The sequence below is a fragment of the Mustela erminea genome, chromosome 11 (assembly GCF_009829155.1).
Source record: "Mustela erminea isolate mMusErm1 chromosome 11, mMusErm1.Pri, whole genome shotgun sequence".
Lineage (NCBI taxonomy): Eukaryota > Metazoa > Chordata > Mammalia > Carnivora > Mustelidae > Mustela > Mustela erminea.
In genome coordinates, this window is record NC_045624.1 from 22,968,583 (window position 1) to 22,987,301 (window position 18,719).

The 18,719-nt window shown below is 55.1% G+C and overlaps 1 protein-coding gene and 1 long non-coding RNA gene across 4 annotated transcripts; one reads left to right on the top strand and one right to left on the bottom strand.

Annotated features, from left to right (window-relative positions):
- Window positions 1-790: 790 nt before the first annotated feature.
- Window positions 791-13,902, bottom strand: IRF5 (interferon regulatory factor 5). 3 transcript variants are annotated; one of them, XM_032304144.1, is made up of 9 exons: window positions 13,641-13,902; window positions 6,146-6,351; window positions 4,163-4,352; window positions 3,649-3,761; window positions 3,202-3,235; window positions 2,746-3,018; window positions 2,113-2,505; window positions 1,910-2,028; window positions 791-1,637 (listed from the first exon to the last, which is right to left on the bottom strand). In XM_032304144.1, exons 1-9 carry the CDS (start codon window positions 13,672-13,674, stop codon window positions 1,389-1,391), a joined length of 1,611 nt encoding a protein of 536 aa, XP_032160035.1. In that variant the 5' UTR covers window positions 13,675-13,902; the 3' UTR covers window positions 791-1,388. The 3 variants fall into 3 exon arrangements, with proteins under 3 accessions (XP_032160035.1, XP_032160036.1, XP_032160037.1); XM_032304145.1 differs by lacking the exon at window positions 13,641-13,902 and adding an exon at window positions 10,651-10,766; XM_032304146.1 differs by lacking the exon at window positions 13,641-13,902 and adding an exon at window positions 7,663-7,760.
- On the top strand, window positions 7,828-10,657 carry LOC116568625. Its single transcript, XR_004276708.1, has 3 exons — window positions 7,828-8,195; window positions 9,276-9,746; window positions 9,985-10,657. It is a non-coding gene; the product is annotated as an uncharacterized LOC116568625 (long non-coding RNA).
- Window positions 13,903-18,719: the final 4,817 nt, after the last annotated feature.

Genomic DNA, 18,719 nt, shown 5'->3' on the forward strand with positions numbered 1-18,719 from the left:
TCTTTTATTTTAGTTCACCCTAAAACTCCTCATGCTACATTTTATCCTTCCATATAGCTTCCATGGGTCCCTGAGCATGTTAAACAGAAACGTGCTGCATGTATTCTTTCTCAACAGCCGCCCAACTAGACTGATTCCTAACCCAATGAGTGCAGAATTTGGTCTTCGAAAAAAAGAAACCTGTATTGCAGTATCATTGACATAGAATAAGCTGCACAGATTTCAGTTCAGTAGTTGATAAGCTTTGACATAGGATACACCCATGAAACCCATGAACACAATCAAGATAGTGAACATACCTTTACTCCCAAAAGTTTCCTCATACCTCCTACCATCCTCCAGTAGCCACTGATCTGCTTTCTGTCACTGTAGATTAGTCTGCATTCTCCTTAGTTTTATATAAATAGGGTCACACAGTATGCTACAGTATTGGGTTTTGAGCTAATAAGCTTGACTGCGGAGCTCTGTAGAGTATTTGGAATCAATGAAACAAACGTTTCTGCATAACGTCAGTTGTACTCAGAATTTGATCGGGACAGGATTTTAGACTGCACACAATTAAAGACCCACGCCCTTACTTCAGCTAGCTTCCTCCTGGAAAGCAAAGCCAGTCAACGGAGTGCTTATGGAGCCCCACTGACTCATCAGCCTGTAAAGGCAGGCCCTCCTCCTGTTGTGGCCGTGGAGATGGAGGGTAGGTGCTAGGGGAAACAGGGCCAGCAAATACCAGAAATAAGGTCTGGTACAACAGCATGGAAGCAACTGGTACTGGAAAAAGTAAATAGCTGAATCTGTTTCTCATATTTATTAATTGAAAAATACATAAAATTCTACTTCTGCCTGTGTTCTTAGACTCTCAAGGAGGAGGTAGCTGCTGGCCTTAAGGATCTGGTATGATACCCAAGTGCCTTTCTCAGAGGGAAATGTGAGGAAGTGAGGCTCAAACTAGGGGACCCCAACATCAGGTTAGACCCATGTCCTGGTGAAGGGGCATGGTCCACTGTACTTGTCTCTTTTTGCCTGAGGAATTGGGGGCAACCACAAGAGTGGGCCACTATGGGACAAGTCCCTCTCAACTAGGCCCCCAGGGTTGGTGGAGTTAACTTCTCTGCTCACTGGGGCTAAGAGCTCAGTTCCTCCAGGGGAAGCAGAGGAGAGGCACATAGAGGAAGATAGCCCTCAAAGCAAAACTGGCTTCCAGCTTCCCTCAGGTGCTATGGGAGAGAGCCTGGAGCTTGGACCTCTCTTCCCTCTCCTTGGTGCAAATCCCTTTCCAGAGACCCAGGTAGAGGGCCCTGCAGCCAGTCAAGTGCCCACAGGGCCCATCATACCTTCACATGAGCCCACACAGCCACCTGGGAAGCCTGCACCAGTCCCTGTCTGCAGTCTCACTGTTGCATGCCAGCTGGGTGCATAGGCCAGGCCCCCTGGCCAGCACTGAGGCCTGCCACGGGAGGGGCCTGGGCCACCGGCTGCAGCTGCTGCTGGGACAGCCAGATGTGATGGAGCTCCTTGAACTGCTCCACCATGCGGTCTTTGAGGTCTGGGTTTGAGATCTGTAGGCGGATACTATCAGCTGACCAAGAAAGCTCCCCTGAGAACATCTCCAGCAACAGCCGGGCTGCTACAGGCACCACCTGGGGGGCAAAGAGGAACAGGGAGAACCTTGGCCGGACGATCAAATCCAGTTGTTCCCAAGGCATCCACCAAGGGGCAGGTGGACTTCATCCACCAGGAAGAAGGGCCACCAATTTCTACTTCATAATAAAGGGCAGTCCAGGCTTTGATTATCTCTGGCTGCCAAGTCCACACTGCTCAGGGAGCCCTAAGCCTCCATCCACCCTAGGGCAAGGGCTGAGCCCCAGGATTCCCCCAATATTCAAGCTTGAGAGAGGAGATGGTGGTCTACCTGTACGGTGATGAGCTTCTTCTCCCGGGGTTTGCGGTCAGGCCACTCCTCCCCAAAGCAGAAGAAGATCTCAAAGGGTGGCGGGGTGTTAGTCTGGCCCTTTTGGAACAGGATGAGCTCTACAGCAAGATCAAGAGCCTTAGAGGCTAGAACCATGCACCTGCACAAGAGAAAGCCACGAGGAATACAACGCAATTTCTCACCATTGAGAAAATGCTCCAGGCTGAAGAGCTTGGTTTTGACCTCCCGCTGGATGGGGTTGGGGTGTGAGCTGTGGGCCGAGGCACAGGGCCCGCTCCAGAACACCTTGCACTGGCACAGGCGGATGGCATACAGATCTTGGCCTTGCAGCTGGAGTATGAGCCCGCGGTCAAGGACGTCCAGCAGCTGGTTTGTGTAGAAGCGCTGCTTGTCGCTGGGGATGTCCTCAGGGCTGGGGAAGCGTACTTGCTCTAGGCTCACGGGGCCGAAGAGCTCTACCTGCTCCTGGGTAGCCTCCAGCTGACTGTAGAAGAGCCGGCAGCCCTGTGGGTTGCTGATGGTGAGGGCCCGGGGTGGTCGCCCCCGGTACTGGAACTTGATCTCCAGGTCAGTCACTGTGGGGCAGAGGGCAGGCCCAGCCAGTCTGTGAGCCCCACGCCTCCTTGTTCTGCAGCCCCTGACTTACTCTGTCCTCTGCTCAGCAGCAGCCAGCCCATCTAGTCGGCTCTCCCACTTTCTTCCCCCCGACCACCCAGGGAGGGCCTGGCTTGAGCATCTTCGCCCTTTACTACCCTTTTTGCAAACCAACCCCCCAGGCCCACTTTACCCGGCCCAGCCCTCCTGAGGGTCCTTACGAGGCAGCATGTGGGGGCTGATCAGCAGGTCAGGCAGGAGCTGTTGTTCACCCGTGGGGGGCAGGCCAGCAGCAAGGGGCCCAGGCTGCAGGCTTGGGAGGACCTCAGGGAGAAGTTCCCCAAAGCCAGCAGGGTTGCCAGGGGTGGGGCCCAGGAGGCTGGGGTTCGGTGCAGGAGGGCCCAGCACCACAGGTGGCTGGAGAGCAGGCGGCCACTTGACCTCCTCTTTGGGTAAAGAATAGGGTGCCACGGGGGGGCCAGGTTGCACGGCTTCTACAGAGGGTGGGGGCAGGCAGAATTTTAATGCCACTTCTGAGAACGTTCCTCCCAGGCCCACCTACTCTCAACCCTGGGCACCCACCCTGCAGCCTCCCTTCAGCCCCCTCCCAGGAACTGAGGGGACCTGCAGCTTCTCCTTATACTAGGCCCCCAACCACACCCCCCTCCCGGCCCCACCTGTGATGCTCAGGCTTGGTAACATCCTCTGGAGCTGAAGGGAAGACCCAGGCAAAGGAGGAGGGAATAGGCCAGAGAAAGAAAGAAGGGAGGACAGGTTAATGAGTTGATTAGATGCTAAGGAAATAACCCACGAGAACCACACAGCCAATTCCCCGGTGTTCAGCTCTGCAAGGCCCGACCCTGCCTTTGGCCCCAGCTCTGCAGCCCCAGGCAGCTCTGTGAACTCTCAGCGCCGTGGTGTCCTCATGCGCCTTCTACAGGTAGTAGTACCTATTCAGCCCAAGGAGGGTGTGCCAGACAACATGTGGGCATGCTCTGTACCAACAAAACCCCAAGAACAAACCCAAGGGAAGAGCTATAAAAAGGGCAGCAGAGCCCTGGAGGAAAGGGACCGCTTAACCTGAAAGCAGAGCAGGACAGCAGAAAGGCCCTAACAAGACCCACCACATCTGCACAGGCGGATGCTGCCAAGAACGGTCCTGAGCTCGCATTTTCCTCTTCCTCCACCTCCTCCTCCTCTCCCACACCAAAAGTGTAGTCCTCACTGGGCTGTGACTCTGCAGGGCAGGGAGAGGACACAAAGCAAGGGAGTCAGTGGGGGAGGAGAAGGAAGGCCACCAGGGCTCCGTAGGACAGCTCCGGCAGTGAGGTGAAAGGCCACACAGCCACCAGAAATCGCTAGGGACCTCCCTGACCCCATGGCACTCAGCTCCTCAGGTCACTAGACCTACACGCTCTGGAACTAAGAGCCAAGAACAGGGGCAAGCTGAGGAAGACAGACACAAAGCCCGGTCTGTGCCAAGTCATTCAGGGCCCCACCACAGGGTCCATCACAGGCCACTCCCAGGAACCTGGGGTGTCACGACTTCGAAACATGTCCCTCACCACTGCATCCTGGAGGGGCCCTGGGCCTTCCTTAACAGCTCCTAGGGAGCCCGCACAGGGCCAGGCCTGATACCTGCAGGAGCGGAGCCATTAGAGCAGACCTCGTAGATCTTGTAGGGCTGAGGCGGCATGTCCCGGGGTCCGTCGTAGATGAGGCGGAAGTCACGGCTCTTGTTAAGGGCACAGCGCAGGTTGGCCTTCCACTTAGCCGGGTCTGCCTCATCCACGCCCTCTGTGTACTTGCCTGTCTCCTTGGCCCAGGCCTGAGGCAGGAAAAAAAGATAGGCAACCACAGAGAACCTCTGTCCTTGCCAAAGCCCCAGCCCTTCCTGGCTCATGGGAGTCACTGCTGAGTGGTGGGAACTTCAGGGATACACGGAATCTGACCTGAGTCTCCCTCTGCCAGGTGGGAGATAGGACTCCAGTCCTTCCCCGCCCTCAGGACTCCGACAAAGGAAAGGAAGTACCTAAGGGCTTTGAAAGGCATTTCCTTCACTGCTCCGGCTAGGGTACATATAGGTAGTCTCTAAGGAGGATGGTGTCACATGGTGCATAAGAGCATGGGATCTGCAGGGGGGTTGAGTTGGAATCTGGAAACAGCCAACCACCAGCTGTGTGCCAGGGGCACGTCACTTTGCCTCTTTTTGCCATAACATCCCCATCACAGTGCCCACCTCACAGGGTGGTAGGGAAGACTCCAGGGCCCACAGAGCTTCCAGAACTGTGCCTGCATTTCGGATGGGCTCCATACACCTTAGCTGTTGGTATTATTTTGGGGGTAAGTTGGCTGATAGCAGGATTACAAATATTTCTTCCCCTTAACCTAGCAATTCGACCTCTAGGAATTTATCATCGGGATACAGAAGCAGCCACACAAAATTCTGCACCTACGAGGTTTCTCACTGCAGCACTATTTGTAAGAACAGAAGACCCCGAACAAATGTCCATCCATGGGAACTGGTTAAATTACAGCCAGTCCTTAGAATGGAATACTGGGCAGCAAGAAAAAAAAAAAAAAAAGGAAGATGTTTTCGATATCCTGACATGTTGTAATCTTCAAGAAATAGGAGATGCAGAAAGGTACATCTACATCTATGATTTTGTGAAAAGCGGTGGCGGGGGGAAGATAGGTACCTATTTGTGTGTATGCACAAAAATCTCTCAGGAAGGATGAACTAGAAAATGACAATACTAATTGCCTCTGGGGAGGGAGGGGGTGGCTGGAGACTTTTTTGGGGTGGGAGGGAGATTTTTCTTTGCTGCAAACCATATTACACTTTTTAAATTTTGAATTGCGGTACCTATTCAAAAATAAGAGACAGATTTGAAAAGAACCTTCAAAGGGTAAATATCAGCCTACCAAAACAAAGGAAAGCATATCAAAATCTTAAAAAAATAATAAGGATTCTCTTTGACCCAGCAATGTTGAATACCAGGAACTACCCCCAAAGAAAATCACGTGAGATCCACAGTGGACAAGTGTTTAGAGGAGGGTACAGGGACGCGGGGACGCCAGAAGGAACAGGAAGGGTCCAAATGCCGGGTTTGGATAACTCAACTGCTGACCCCTCCAGCAGTCGCTGAAAGTGACGTGACCTTCGTGGCAGAGGAAAGCTGGTTCTGATGTTGGCTGGAAAATGCAGGATGCAAAACAACGATTTCATGTTTTAATTTTATCGACACACATACAGAAAAGTGCAAATGCAGTTAACTCCTCGTGTTCCCATCACGGGGGCCATCTGTGGTTTCCATTTAGATCCAACACGCACTGAACACGCACACTGCACCCGTACTCTCGGGTGGTAAGAATGAGACAAGAAAAGGGAGGAGGCGGAAGGTCTCCCGGGGGGACCTTTCCATGCCCATGTTGCTCTGGGCAAGAGGTTAAAAAAGACACAGCTGGGGGTAGGTTAAAAAAGACACATCCCCGGGTCTGAGCCTGGGGTCACCTACAGCCAGGCGGCCAGGAGAGGTGTCAGTGTGAGATGTATGGGGATCCTCTTGGAGGGCGAGGGTGCCCCGGAAGTCCAGGCAGTCACTCCCACCCAGAGCTTACCTTGAAGATGGTATTGTCTCCGTCCTGGCTGGGGCCATGCCGCGTGGCGTGGCGCCACGGGATGCAGAAGAATTTCCTTTCCCCATTGACCCACTGCAGCCCTGGGTACTGGCAGCTGTTCACCTGAGCCACCAGCCACGGCTTCAGTCGCACGCGGCGGGGCGGAGGGGGGGCCCTGGAGGCAGGTTGGTTCATGGCAAAGGGGTCTGTGGGAGAAAGAGGGGGTCATTAGTCAATAGAAGACTTGCAGATAGACGCGCCCTGCAGCAGGAAGATGGGAGGCAGGAGTACGGGGGTCCAAGCCAGGGATAATAGGGCTTTTCTCTTTCTCCCAGCACTGGGGGCTGGAGTGTCTCCCATCTGCCCGGATGCTCCCGGCCAATTCCTTTTTCCAACCATCAACCTCTTTGTCATAGGGTCACTGTGTCTGTGCTTTGTGTTTGAGGGTGGGAGGGGAGAAGAAAGGGGGTTACAGAGAGAGGGGGTGCTGTGCATGCTCCCCCCACCCCAGACATGCTGTACCACGTGGGGCATCGACTTCCCAGCTGCTGTGAGGCTGGAAAGCCACAAAGGTACGGAGCTGCTCCAGGGCTAGGTCGCCCACAGCTGACGAATGACCGACGTGCAGGGACCAAAAGCCAGCCCCCTTGCTTCGGGTGGAGCAAACCAGTGCAGCCCATTCCACCTCTTTCCTCGGCTTCCCTCCTGCCCACCCTGCCTCCCTCCCTTCCCTTCTGCCCTTCCTCTCTTTGTCCTGAGAATTCCCTCGCTCTGTCACCTTCTAGGAAACCTGGCTAAAGAGCAAGTCATAGTGTGGGAATGAAGAGAGGGTTCCCACACCCGTTCCTCAGAACTTCCTTTCCTCCTCAGTTTCCCACAGGACTGAAGCTTCCCCACATCTGGACGTCTTGAGAGAAATCCCATCAGCCCCTTCGGTCTACCTCCTGGTCACCAGGATAGGGGCCTTAAGTGGGACTTGAGAAATACCAGCTAACTGATATACCCCAGATGCTGGAAGATTCTGTCCTCCAGCTGTTTCTCACCACCACCAGCCATGCTGTCTCTGGGATCCTCCTCTGACTCAGATTGGGGTGAGACCAGAGGTCAGAGGAAGGCTGCTGGGGCTGTGACACAGGCAGGGATCTACAGTGGGTTGGGCCTGTCACGGAAGGAATGGCTGAAGGAAATGGGGCCTCTGGGTTGGTGGATAGGGACCAGAGCTCTCCGTAACATTTGTGGTTCCAGCGTGGGACAAAAGGACTAGGGTTTGAGTCAACATCTGGACAGCCTCCACCGGGGCAGACTACACCCAGATCGAAAAAGAACTTTATAACAGCTAAAGCCATGGAACTACTAGGGTAAGCCTGGGAGCAACCAGTTTCTGGGGGTACTCAAGCCCAGGGGGACTTCCTGGCCCACTTTAGGTGGGAGATTGGAACAAGACGATCTCTCAGGTGTGGACCCTATCATTCCAGGCTTGCTTGGAGCTCAGTTCCCCAGAAATTCCCTCCCAGTACCTTTTGGGGCTGGAGTCGCTAAGTGCTACCTTCCAGCTACGAAGACGTCTCCATCCGCAGACCTCTCCTCACAGCAGTGCCCAGCTCTGGGCTAGGACAGGGAGAGTGGGAGAGCCCCCAGCCCTGTCCCCAGGCCTCATAAGACTGGTGGCTCAGTTCCCCTTTCTGAACCAACCTCCACCCAGTCCCAGGGGAAATGAAAGTGGCCAGACAAGACAACGCGGAAATCTGACTCACTGTGAACTGGGGGAGGGAAGATACATGGAAAAATTGACATTGGGGTCCCCAAGACCAAATTCTCAATCCCTTACCCTGTAGCTCATTCCCCAATCCCCAAGCCTTGCTGAGGGTCATTATACGTTTGGTGCGGTTCACAGCACTGGGTTAGAGCCTCACCCACCACAGTGCTATTTATAGTTACCACCTGTACCCTCTGCCCAGAGGCCTTGGTCCTAGAACAGACCAGTGATAGTCATCAGTAGCTGCCAATTGTGGCTAAGTGAGAGGAAATCTCTCTCGACCCTAAGGAGAAGGTAAGCTACCCTGACGGCCAGACTTCCACATAGTCAGGCCCACAGCTGTGCCTGGGGTGGTGGGAACTGGGAGACCAGAGAGGGCCTCCTCCTCTGCCCAGGGCAAGGAGGAAGTCAGGGTGAGTTCTGCCGCCTAGCCTGGCCCAGTGGGGCTGTTCAAGACAAAAGATTTTGAAATTACTCATGTCAGTAGGGTACAATCGCTCTGGGCAGCTAAGGAGCGGGGTATGGAGAAGAGGCTGTCCTAACAAGTCTGGCCAGGGCCAAGGGAGGGTGTCGGGCAGGCCAAAGAAAGGTCTTCAGCCTCAGGTGCACCAGGATCAGGCTCAGTATTTCCTAAACAGGCTGCCTCCTGCCTAGAAGTGGACTTAGATCTCAGACTATCCTAAGGCCAAGAGTTCTAAATTTCAACCCTTTTGTGCCCCATCCCTGCGTTGCCTCCAGGTAGAAACAGTCACCTGCACTCCCAGGGGACCTTGAAAGATACGGCACCACCTCAGAAGGCCCATATTTCACCCCCTCCTCCCCTTGCTGTGAGGACTTGATTTTTCAATAGACCGCAGGCCCGGCCAGTTCTGCCTTCTCAGAGGTCTGGAGACTTGGGGTGATTTTTCTGCAGCCCCCAGACCTAGGGTTTGTGCCCTGGAGAGTAAGGAAAGCCAGAAAAACCGGCACCAGTTTCCATGGAAATGAGGGAAGGAGGGGCGCCTGGGTGGTTCAATCAGCTGGCTGAGCGTCTGGGTTGAGCGTCTGCCTGTGGCTCAGGTCATGATTCTGGAGTCCTGGGATTGAGCCTCATATGGGGCTCTCTGCTCAGTGGGGAGCCTGCTTCTCCCTCTCCCTCTGCCTGCTGCTCCCCCTGCTTGTATGTGTGCGCTCTCTCTCTCTCTCTCTCTCTGTGTCAGATAAATAAATAAAATCTTTAAAAAAAAAAATGAAGAAAAGAGTTGAGGCTTTTGAGGATCTGAGGAAGCCTTTATGGGTGAATTGTATAAAAGTGAAGCATCTAGAGGAGCAGCTCAGGAACTCCTGCTGAGGTGGGGAAGCCCCACAATTCACTCTAGAGCCCTAAAATTCCAGGAGCCAACCACCCGAGGAAACTGCATCATCGTGGTGACCAGGGTCTGGGACCTAGGAAGAAGCTGGGCAGCCCCCTCCTCGGAAGAGTTTCAAGCCCTTGCCACCTGTGGAGTTTGTCTGAATCACAGTCTCTCCGCAGACCCCACACTAAACTCGGGAAAAGGCAAGGGGTTTGCTGCACCTGGTATGACCCTAACCCCACACCGTCAGGGTGGGTTGACACATCCCGAGCCAAGCCGAGGCTCTGAGGCAGCAGATGCCTCTCTCGGCTTCCTGCAGGGGAAGGCCGACGTGCAGGGGGAAACCCCAAAGCAAGGCCTTTAGGTACAAAAGAGTGGATTCCCGGTGCCACCGTAGACTTGACAGGAGTCTCCACGCCCGACCGGATAGCTCCAGGGAGGGCGGGGACTCTACCTCCGGCCTCCGCTGCACCTCTAGCCTCCTCCATCGGTCCCGCCTGCGTCCTGGCAGGTCGCGGACACTTATCCTCGCTCTGGGCGCGGGCTCGGGGTCGGGTACTGCCTCGGGAGCCCGCGCCCAGAGCGAGTCGGGTACTGCCTCCAGCCCATGGCGCCCCCAGTCTCTTCCCCACCCTTTCGTGCCTCCTCCCCCGACCGCCTAGAGACCCCTACGCATTGCGGGGAGGAGGTGAGGAACACCTTCTACCCGCGTCGCGGCCCCAGCCATCTCACTTTCCCTCTACTTTCAGACTCTTACTTGTTTTGTTCCTAAGTTCGAGGGAAGGGCGTAAAGAAACTCGTCCACGAATTCTCCCCAGGCTTCTCCGCTAGGAGAGTCAGAGCCTCTTGTCCGTCGCGAGTCAAAAGACTGCGCCCCTACCCGACACCATCTTCCTACACGCTCTGCCCGAGTTCCTGCCATTGGCCTTGAGGTCCTGGGAAGACGCGTCCCTGAAGCCTCATCCTCTTAACCGACAGGGTGGCTGCCAAGCGCGCCGAAAGGGGGACTAGGGGCTCGCCCCTCTAAGACTCAAGCCAGACCGCCGTGGGGCGCCCTGGCGCTCTCCATCCTTGCGGAGGTAAGGACAGAAGAGCGGAGCTGACGCCCCTGCATTGGTGACCCCACCGCCGCCCCGGCCTCCGGGCTCTCCTGGCGCCTGCGGGACGGAGGCTGCGGGTGCGGCGCATCCCGCGCTGATCCGGACGTAGGAAGCACCTTGGAGGCCGCCAGACCCGAGGGGCGCGCCCTGCAGTAGGCGCAACCCCCACCCCCACCCCAACACCCCTCCGGAGCTCCACCACCTGGCGGAGCCGGACGCCGACCCCTCCCGCGCTCCCGCCCTGCCCCAGTCCCCCGCCCGCCGCCGGCAGGTGCCGGGAGGGCGCGGAGAGGAGCGCGAGCGGTCGGGACCTACCTGTCTACGTGCGCCCGCGTGGCTGCGCCCGGGACCACGGGCCGGGCTGCGGGGCCGAGCTGCGCTCTCCCGAGCTGCGCCCGCCTGGCACTTCCGCATCACCCGCCCCCGCCCCTGGGCCGCGGCCGCCTAGCCTGGGAGCGCCCGCAGCGCCCCGCCCTGCCCCTCGGGACCACCCTGCCTCCGCCCCCCACCGGGCTGACTGGCGACGGAGGGCCCCTGAGCATCGGGCTCGGCCGGACTCCCCTGCAGCCCAAGGCCTCCCCAAGGAGAAGCCAGGCAGACTACTGGGCTCCTTCCGCAATCGGGAACTGCGAGACAGTCATTTACCAACCCCAGACCCCCTCCTCATGATGCCCAAGTGCACCGCGGGGCTCGGGAACTTCCCCAGCCCGCGCCCTTCGCCCTTCGGGAGCTCAAGATCCGGGCAGACACAGACCGTCAACAGAGTGCAAAGGAGCGCGCCGCAGGGCCGAATGACAGCTCGCGGGACCTCGCCCCGCCCGCCCGCGCTCCTTCGGGGGTCTCTCCCGGGCCAAGCCGCGGGCCTACCGGTCGGCGTACATCCTCCTCCACGTGCTTGCAGACAGGGCTCCTCAAGCCACTCTGTCCATTTCTAAGTCTCAACCTCCGCACCTGCTTGCCCCAGCTCTCCCTCTCTGGTCGCCTTAGGGACCTCTGGGGTGAGTGCGAGGTCTCTCGTCCTGAGGGTCACACATAGCCCTACTTTGACTGTCTACGCGTTGTCCTGAACGTTTTCGGATTCCATAAATGGGTCTCACCAACTGAACCTTCATATGTCCCGTTCTTCCTCCTGAAAGCCTTCTTTGCTTGATAATGACTGCTCTCGGAATTTTGTTTCAGCATCATCTCCTCTGGAAAGCCTACCTCGACTTCGGCTCCTTGGTCGGGTTTCTGAGCTCCCAAGCTCATCCTTACTGGCTTCACTTATGAGATTTTTATTTTAATGTCTGATCCCTATTGGAATCAGCTTACTCAGGGACTATTTTTGTCTCTTCATTGTTTTCTATAGTAATTTTTATTTTTCAAAAAGATTTTATTTATTTATTTGACAGAGAGCACAAGAAGGCAAAGCAGTAGACAGTGAGAGGGAGAAGCGGGCTCCCCGCTGAGCAGGAAGCCGGATGTGGGGCTTGATCCCAGAACCCTGGGATCATGATCTGAGCCAAGGGCGGATGCTTAACTGACTGAGCCTACCTAGGTGCCCCTATACTAATTTTTAATAAAAATATTTTTAAATGAAGAAAATTTCCCAGTTAATTGATTAAATTTTAGATAGCAACTAAAATATATACATTTTTTTAAAGATATTTATTTATTTATTTATTTATTTGACAGAGAGAAATTACAAGTAGGCAGAGAGTCAGGCAGAGAGAGAGGAGGAAGCAGGCTCCCTGCCAAGCAGAGACCTGATGTGGGCTCAATCCCAAGACCCTGGGATCATGACCTGAGCCAAAGACAGAGGCTTTAACCCACTGAGCCACTCAGGTGCCCCCAAATATATACATTTTTGATAGTATTATTTGCCTTTAAAAGTTCAGAGGTTCCTGTGTTTTCCCCAAATCCAGTATTAGCTGATGAATCAAAACTTTGACCTTTCCCTCCTCTGCTTTTCCCTCTAGGAATGAATGCCTGGGTTGTTCTTCAAATCTGTATCTTCAAATCTGTATCATTACTTACTGTGTGGTGTCTTTTTTTCATCTTTTCTGCATCTCTCTCCCTCTCCCCCAACCCCCAGCCCTAAAATAAATTGGAAATATAATTATGTGTAAGTATTTTATTATTTGTATCTGCTGAGTATTTTGCTCTCTTGTGTTTTTGAAAATTTAAAGCGTGTATGGGAAAAACGTGGATAGGTAGATTGTTTGTATTTTTCTTCTGTAAAAATGAAACTACCATTAAATAGAAAGTGGCCACAAAATGGGAACCCTTTTCCACTGGAGATCAGTTACACTCGATAGAAAAAATATTCTATGTCGATCCAGAAAATATATCTGGAGTAATAGCCACCAAGAGACTTATTTTATTGTCAGATGTCCCACACAGTCTGAGGGACCATGAGATTCTAGGATGCTGCCCCCTGCCCCCTACGCACTGTCCCTTTTGCTCAGGGGAGGTCCCTACTCTTAGAGACTCTAAACTTCGTTAAGAAGTGTGCAGGGGCTGTGGTTGAGGAAGCTCACCACACTTGAGCAGGCATCCATCTCTGGTGCTAAGTGACCTCAGGCAGGTCCTATGAGTCTCATTCTCTGTCTGTGAAGGGGAGAAGAGGTTACTGAACTCACAGCATTGGTATGAGGCCCCAGTGACAGGGGTTATGCAGGAGCTCTGCTCCCCTGGAGTCTTGCCTTGGGACCAAGGGAACCTCAACCAAGAACCACTCTGGGCCAGAGACATGGCCTAGGGAGGAGGGGGCAGGGGCAGAGCTCATCCTTCAGGTTCTTCCAAAACAGAAGGGTCCCCTTGCCTCCCCATGCTGTCTGTGGTGAAGCAAAAGCAAAAGAGAAGTGAGGCTACCCCAAGACCACACAATCACTCCTGGCCCCCCAGCCCCACCCCCACACCCCCAGCAGGCCCTGGCCACATGGGAACAGGGAGACTTTGCCTCCACAGCCCTAGATATGTGTCCAGGCCCCTCACTCCCAACGGTGAACCAGCCCCTGCCCCCACTTCCCCTGAATGGGGTGGCGGATTGAGGGTGCGGTGAGAGGCCCGATTCCGGTAGAGGCCAGGGAGCATGGGTGTGTGGGTGGGGGGAGCCATGTTACCAAAGGGAACTGAAAGAAGCCTAGTGTGACTGGTAGGGACAGAGGACAGAGGTGCAAGGCGCAGTAGGACAAGAACCACCCTCCCCCCAACTCTGGACCTGCCCCTTTCAGTGCTGGCCTATGCAAAGGATGGCTGCCTTTACCTCCCCTCCAAGAGACCCACCCCCTCAGCCTCAGCCCCTGGGACTCCCCCAGGCTCACCTGTCTCATGGGTACCCCCTGTTTCTGGAAACATGTTGACTAGACGTCAGGCCCTGGAGTCGAACAGGCCTGAGGCAGTCCCTGGTTCAGCCACTGAGGCATTATGTGACCTGGAGCTAACCACAGACTCTTGGAGCCCCCATTTCCCAGCTCTGAAATGAGGATAACATCTCTGTCACAGGTCAGCTTCGAGGCCTGAATTCAGTGAGTGCCCAGTGCTTCCACGGGCCAGCACAAAACAGTGGACAAGCCCCCTGCCCTCCTGGAGCTTCCATTCTGTGGAGGGAGAGCGAAAGTGCTTAGATCACAAAATGAGGGGTCCCTGCAGGTCACTGTTCAGGCGGAGCCACTCTTGGCTCCTGTAAACATGCATGTGGTAGGCTTATTCTGGGCCATTCCCAGGAAGGCCATCCTGGGGGGGCCTCCCCATTTCTTACCAACTGTCACCCCCTCAGAGCTTTCCAGGGCATGGCCTGCAAGTCCCCCACGGGGCTAGCACTGTCACACGCACACCCCTAGACCTCGCGTCCGCACGTACCCCCGCAATCTGCTGCTCTCCTCCTCCTACGGCCTGAGGTCTCAGGAGCTGTGCTGTCACCATCCCAGGTCCTGGCTCTCTGCTCCCTTGGCCCTTCTAAGAACAGAGGCTACTTCCCTTTTCCTTTGTGCTCAGCACTTTCGCTCGCCCCGACCCCTGTGGCAACCTGGCTTCTGCCCCTCTTCCATGGACTCTGATCTGCACCTCGGTCCCACGGTGCAAGCAGGCTCTGGAGCTCCCAGGAATAGCTCAGAAACTTCCAGTTTCCACATCTCTTTCTTGAATAAACTCTCAGATCCCAGGGTAGCCCTAGTGTCTGGATTTCTCAACTGCTCACTCATTATTTATTTATTTATTTTAAGAGAGGGCGAGAGAGGGGAGGGGCAGAGGCAGCTGACAAAAGAGACTCTTTTTTTTTTATTATTTTTTTTTAAAGATTTTATTTATTTATTTGACAGAGAGAAATTACAAGTACACTGAGAGGCAGGCAGAGAGAGAGAGAAGGAAGCAGGCTCCCTGCTGAGCAGAGAGCCCGATGCGGGACTCGATCCCAGGACCCTGAGATCATGACCTGAGCTGAAGGCAGCGGCTTAACCCACTGAGCCACCCAGGCGCCCCAAGACTCTTTTTTTTTTTTAGATTTTATTTTATTTTTTTGACAGATAGGGATCACAAGCAGGCAGAGAGATAGGCAGAGAGAGAGAGAGGAGGAAGCAGGCTCCCCGCTGAGCAGAGAGCCCCATGTGGGGCTCCATCCCAGGACCCTGGGATCACAACCCGAGCCGAAGGCAGAGGCTTTAACCCACTGAGCCACCCAGGTGCCCTAACAAGAGAGACTCTTAAGCAGGCTCCATGCCAGCCTGACTCAGGGCTCCATCTCACAACCCTGAGATCATGACCTGAGCCCAGATCAAGAATCAGACGCTTAACCAACTGAGCCGCCTAGATGCCCCTCTCATCAGTTCTTCAAATAAAGGTGGTGGAGACTCTCCTAGCTCAGCTCAGTGCCTTAGTGTTGTCCCCTGCCACTCCCCAACCCCTCACCCCACCATCAGAGCTGCCCTGCCTCTCCGTGCCCTCATCCTTGGTCCTTCTGCTGACCCCTCCCTCGCTCACATCTTCCTTCTAGACTGCTAGGATGCCTCGCCCAGACATCCTGATACCACCCCCCCCCCCACCCCTGCCGGCCATGATTCAAGCACTCAGAAAATCTGCTGAACTCAGCGTTTCACTCAAACCACTTCCGTCCCCTTATGCAGACAGAGTCCACTCGGCCCCACAGGACTGAGTTGTGGACCTCAGTGTCCTCTCTTGTCCCAGACAAACCTGGTTGATGCCCAGAGTCTGTAGGTGTCCCCACTGGGGACAGGGTTCCCATCCAGGAGCAGGAGGCCCACCTATCATTGGCTGGGGTGCAGGAGGCCTGACAGTCAGGCTCCAGTGGGCTTACCAGCCTGTCCAGGAGGTCAGGGCCAGCCCAAAAGCATGGGGGCGCTCCTCAGCTCACATCAGGACCTCAGGGTGGTGGGCAGATGACAGAGGGTGCAGGGGTGGCTCTGGGAATTCAGAAGAGGGGCTCTCTGGCCTAGAGCGGCTGAAGCAGGAGGTCCTGGGAGGGGCACGGGGGCAAGACCTTCCCCCTACACGGCCTCTCAACACTTCACCGTGGAAGGCGGCTGTCTTCTCTTCGGCCTTCTCAGGGGCAGGCTGGGCGGGGGTTGTGGTTGTGGGCTGAGCATTTCCTGCTTACGGTGGAGGGAGGAGTGCGTGCTCTTGGAAGCCAAACAGAGCTGTGGGAACTGGTGCTGGGTTCCTGCCAGCCAGGTCCTCCTGGGCTACAATTCCGGGGGGTTGGGGGGGTCAGGCCTTTGGGGGGCCCTAGGTGGGGTGTCCCTCAGGCTGCTCTACTGCTCTGGTAGCTTCTGATGCCAGGGGTGGAAAGTCAAGAAAGCAAGATTGCTCTAGTGACTGAAGGGCCCTGGGGAGCTCACTCTGCTCTGGAGAGGAGGAGGCTGGCTGCCTGGCCTCTCTGGAGGGGAGTCTGGGGGCTGGTTCTTACCAAGCCAGTGCTGTAGAACCCCACTGGTTCACAGCCCTCCAAGCCAGGAGCCAGGGGGAACCCCGATGGCCACCCAAGTCCCCGTCCTGGGCCAACTAGAGCCATAGGGGTGCTGGTGGGCTTGCAGGATCCAGGTGTCTCCACAGATCTGGGCCAGCTCAGGCCATGTATATCCTGTTTCTCTCAGCCTGTCCTCTTCCCTCTTTCTGGGGGCAGCACTTGGAAAGCTGCAGGGAGGCTGACATGGTTTCACAGCTGATCTGAGGCCCATCATGAGAGCAGGAAGACAAAAGAGGTACCTGCTCAGGCAGGAAGGGGCTCACAGGGGGCCAACCCCCCCCCACCCCAACTCACCAAAAAGGCTTTGCTTTGCAGTAGCAGGTCACAGAGTGCCCAGAACTGGGCAAGAGGACAGTGAGCCCAGGGATCCTGAGTCCCCCCTGGAACTGGCCATCTGGAGAGCAAGTGTGTTCAATCGGGGCCCGGGTTTCAGGGGAGGGAGAGAGGAAGGCAGCCAGTGCCTTGCAGAGGATGGCCTACCCCGAGCTATGGAGAAGAGCCAGGAGTGGTCACCACAGGCCCCGGGGGCAGCTCATGGCTGAGGGGGTGTGCTGGTTCAAGGCCATGATGGAAATGGATGTGCTGGGGAGGGGGCAGGCCCCAGACTTGGCTGACTTGAGGAGCAAAGACAAGCAGATAATACTAATGAGTCCTTAACACCTACTAGACACTACTAAGCACTTTTCGTATGTTACTGTATTTAATTGCCTGGGATTAGCGAACACGAAGTGGATGCTATCAGTATCCCCCTTTACAAAGAAGCAAGCTGAGGAACTTGCTAACTTGGTGAACTTGAACAAATTACTCTGCTTACTTCTCTGTAGTCTTGCTGTTATCCTTGGCTTGTACAAGCACCACCCTGATCTCTGCCTTGGTCCTCACGTGGGACTTTCCCTGCGCTGTATCTCTGTGCCCAGATTTCCTCTTTTTTGTGAGGACATTGGTCATATTGGACTAGAGCCCACACCAATGACTTCAACTTAACTTAAAGTCACCCAAGGGCACCTGGGTGGCTCGGCTGGTTAACCATCTGCCTTTGGGTCAGGTTATGATCCTGGAGTCCTGGGATCAAGCCCCACATCAGGCTTCCGCTTGGCAGGAAGCCTGCACCTGCTTCTCCTTTTCCCACTCCCCCTGCTTGTGTTCCCTCTCTCTCTCTCTGTCAAATAAATAAATAAAATCTTAAAAAAAAAAAAAAAAGGAATTACATCTGCTATGATCCTATGTCCAAATAAGGCAACACTCTGAGGTACTAGGGGTTAGGACTTCAACATATGAATTTGAGGGAACACAACTCAACCTCTAACAATATTTAATGTGTAACCTACTCTGCGCCAAATGCTGGGGTCACTATTGACTTTCACAACAGCTCTAGAAGGCAGGAGTATACGTTGCCTTTGTTTTATAGATGAAGACCCTGAAACACAGAAAGGCTGGGTAGTTCACCCGAAGGCACACAGCCACTAGACTAAACTGTGAGTGACACCTCATCACTCTGGAGTGGGACAGACCTGGGTTCAGGTGCTGGTGGTGTGACCTGGGGAGCAGCCCCTCCGACTCTCTGTTCCTCGCTGATAAAACAGGGTCAGTACTAACCTGGCAGCAGCAAAACACTGTTGTTCGGGGTGAAGATGAGGTCTAGCCCAGAGACTGATGCACAGCCGAAGAAATGATCATCATATTAGCGTACCCTGCAGTGAGCAAGTTGGAGCAAGTCCTCGGTTTGTCGGTTCCGGGTGGCTGTTCCACTGTAACCACCTCTTCTCTCGGAGTTCCGGGGTGGGTGGGGGCTGGCAGAGCAGGGGAGGCACTCAGATCCCTGCACCCCGCGCCGCCCAGAGCTCCCTGGGGCTGCCCCCATCCTAGGCCACACCGCCCTCACCTTCCCCCAAGTCCTTCCCTCCGCTGCTGCCAGATGTGAAGTGAGGGGGAAGATAGAAGGAGTCGCAGCTGGGGGCCTCCTTCCTGGTGCTCAGGCCCCAGCGTGTTTGTTGTCTGTGTAGAAAAGGTGCCTCTGAGAGAGGCTGCCCACTCTCCCCCTGCCTCACCCTCTCCCTCAGGGACAGTCCATGAGAAACTGTAGGATCAGGGGTGCTTGGGTGGTGTAGTTGGTTGAGACTCCTTTCAGACTCCTGGTTTCGGCTCAGGTCGCGATCTCAGGGTCATAAGATCCAGGCCGGCTTTGGGCTCCCCGCTCAGCACAGAGCCTGCCTGCTTGAGGTTCTCTCTCTCCCTTTGCACCCCTGCTTCTACTCTTTCTCTCTCTCAAATACATAAATGAATCTTTAAAACCATAGGATCGGGGCGCCTTGGTGGCTCAGTCGTTAAGTGTCTGCCTTCATCTCAGGTCATGATCCCAGGGTCCTGGGATCAAGCCCCACATCAGGCTCTCTGCTCAGCAGGGAGCCTGCTTCCTCCTCTC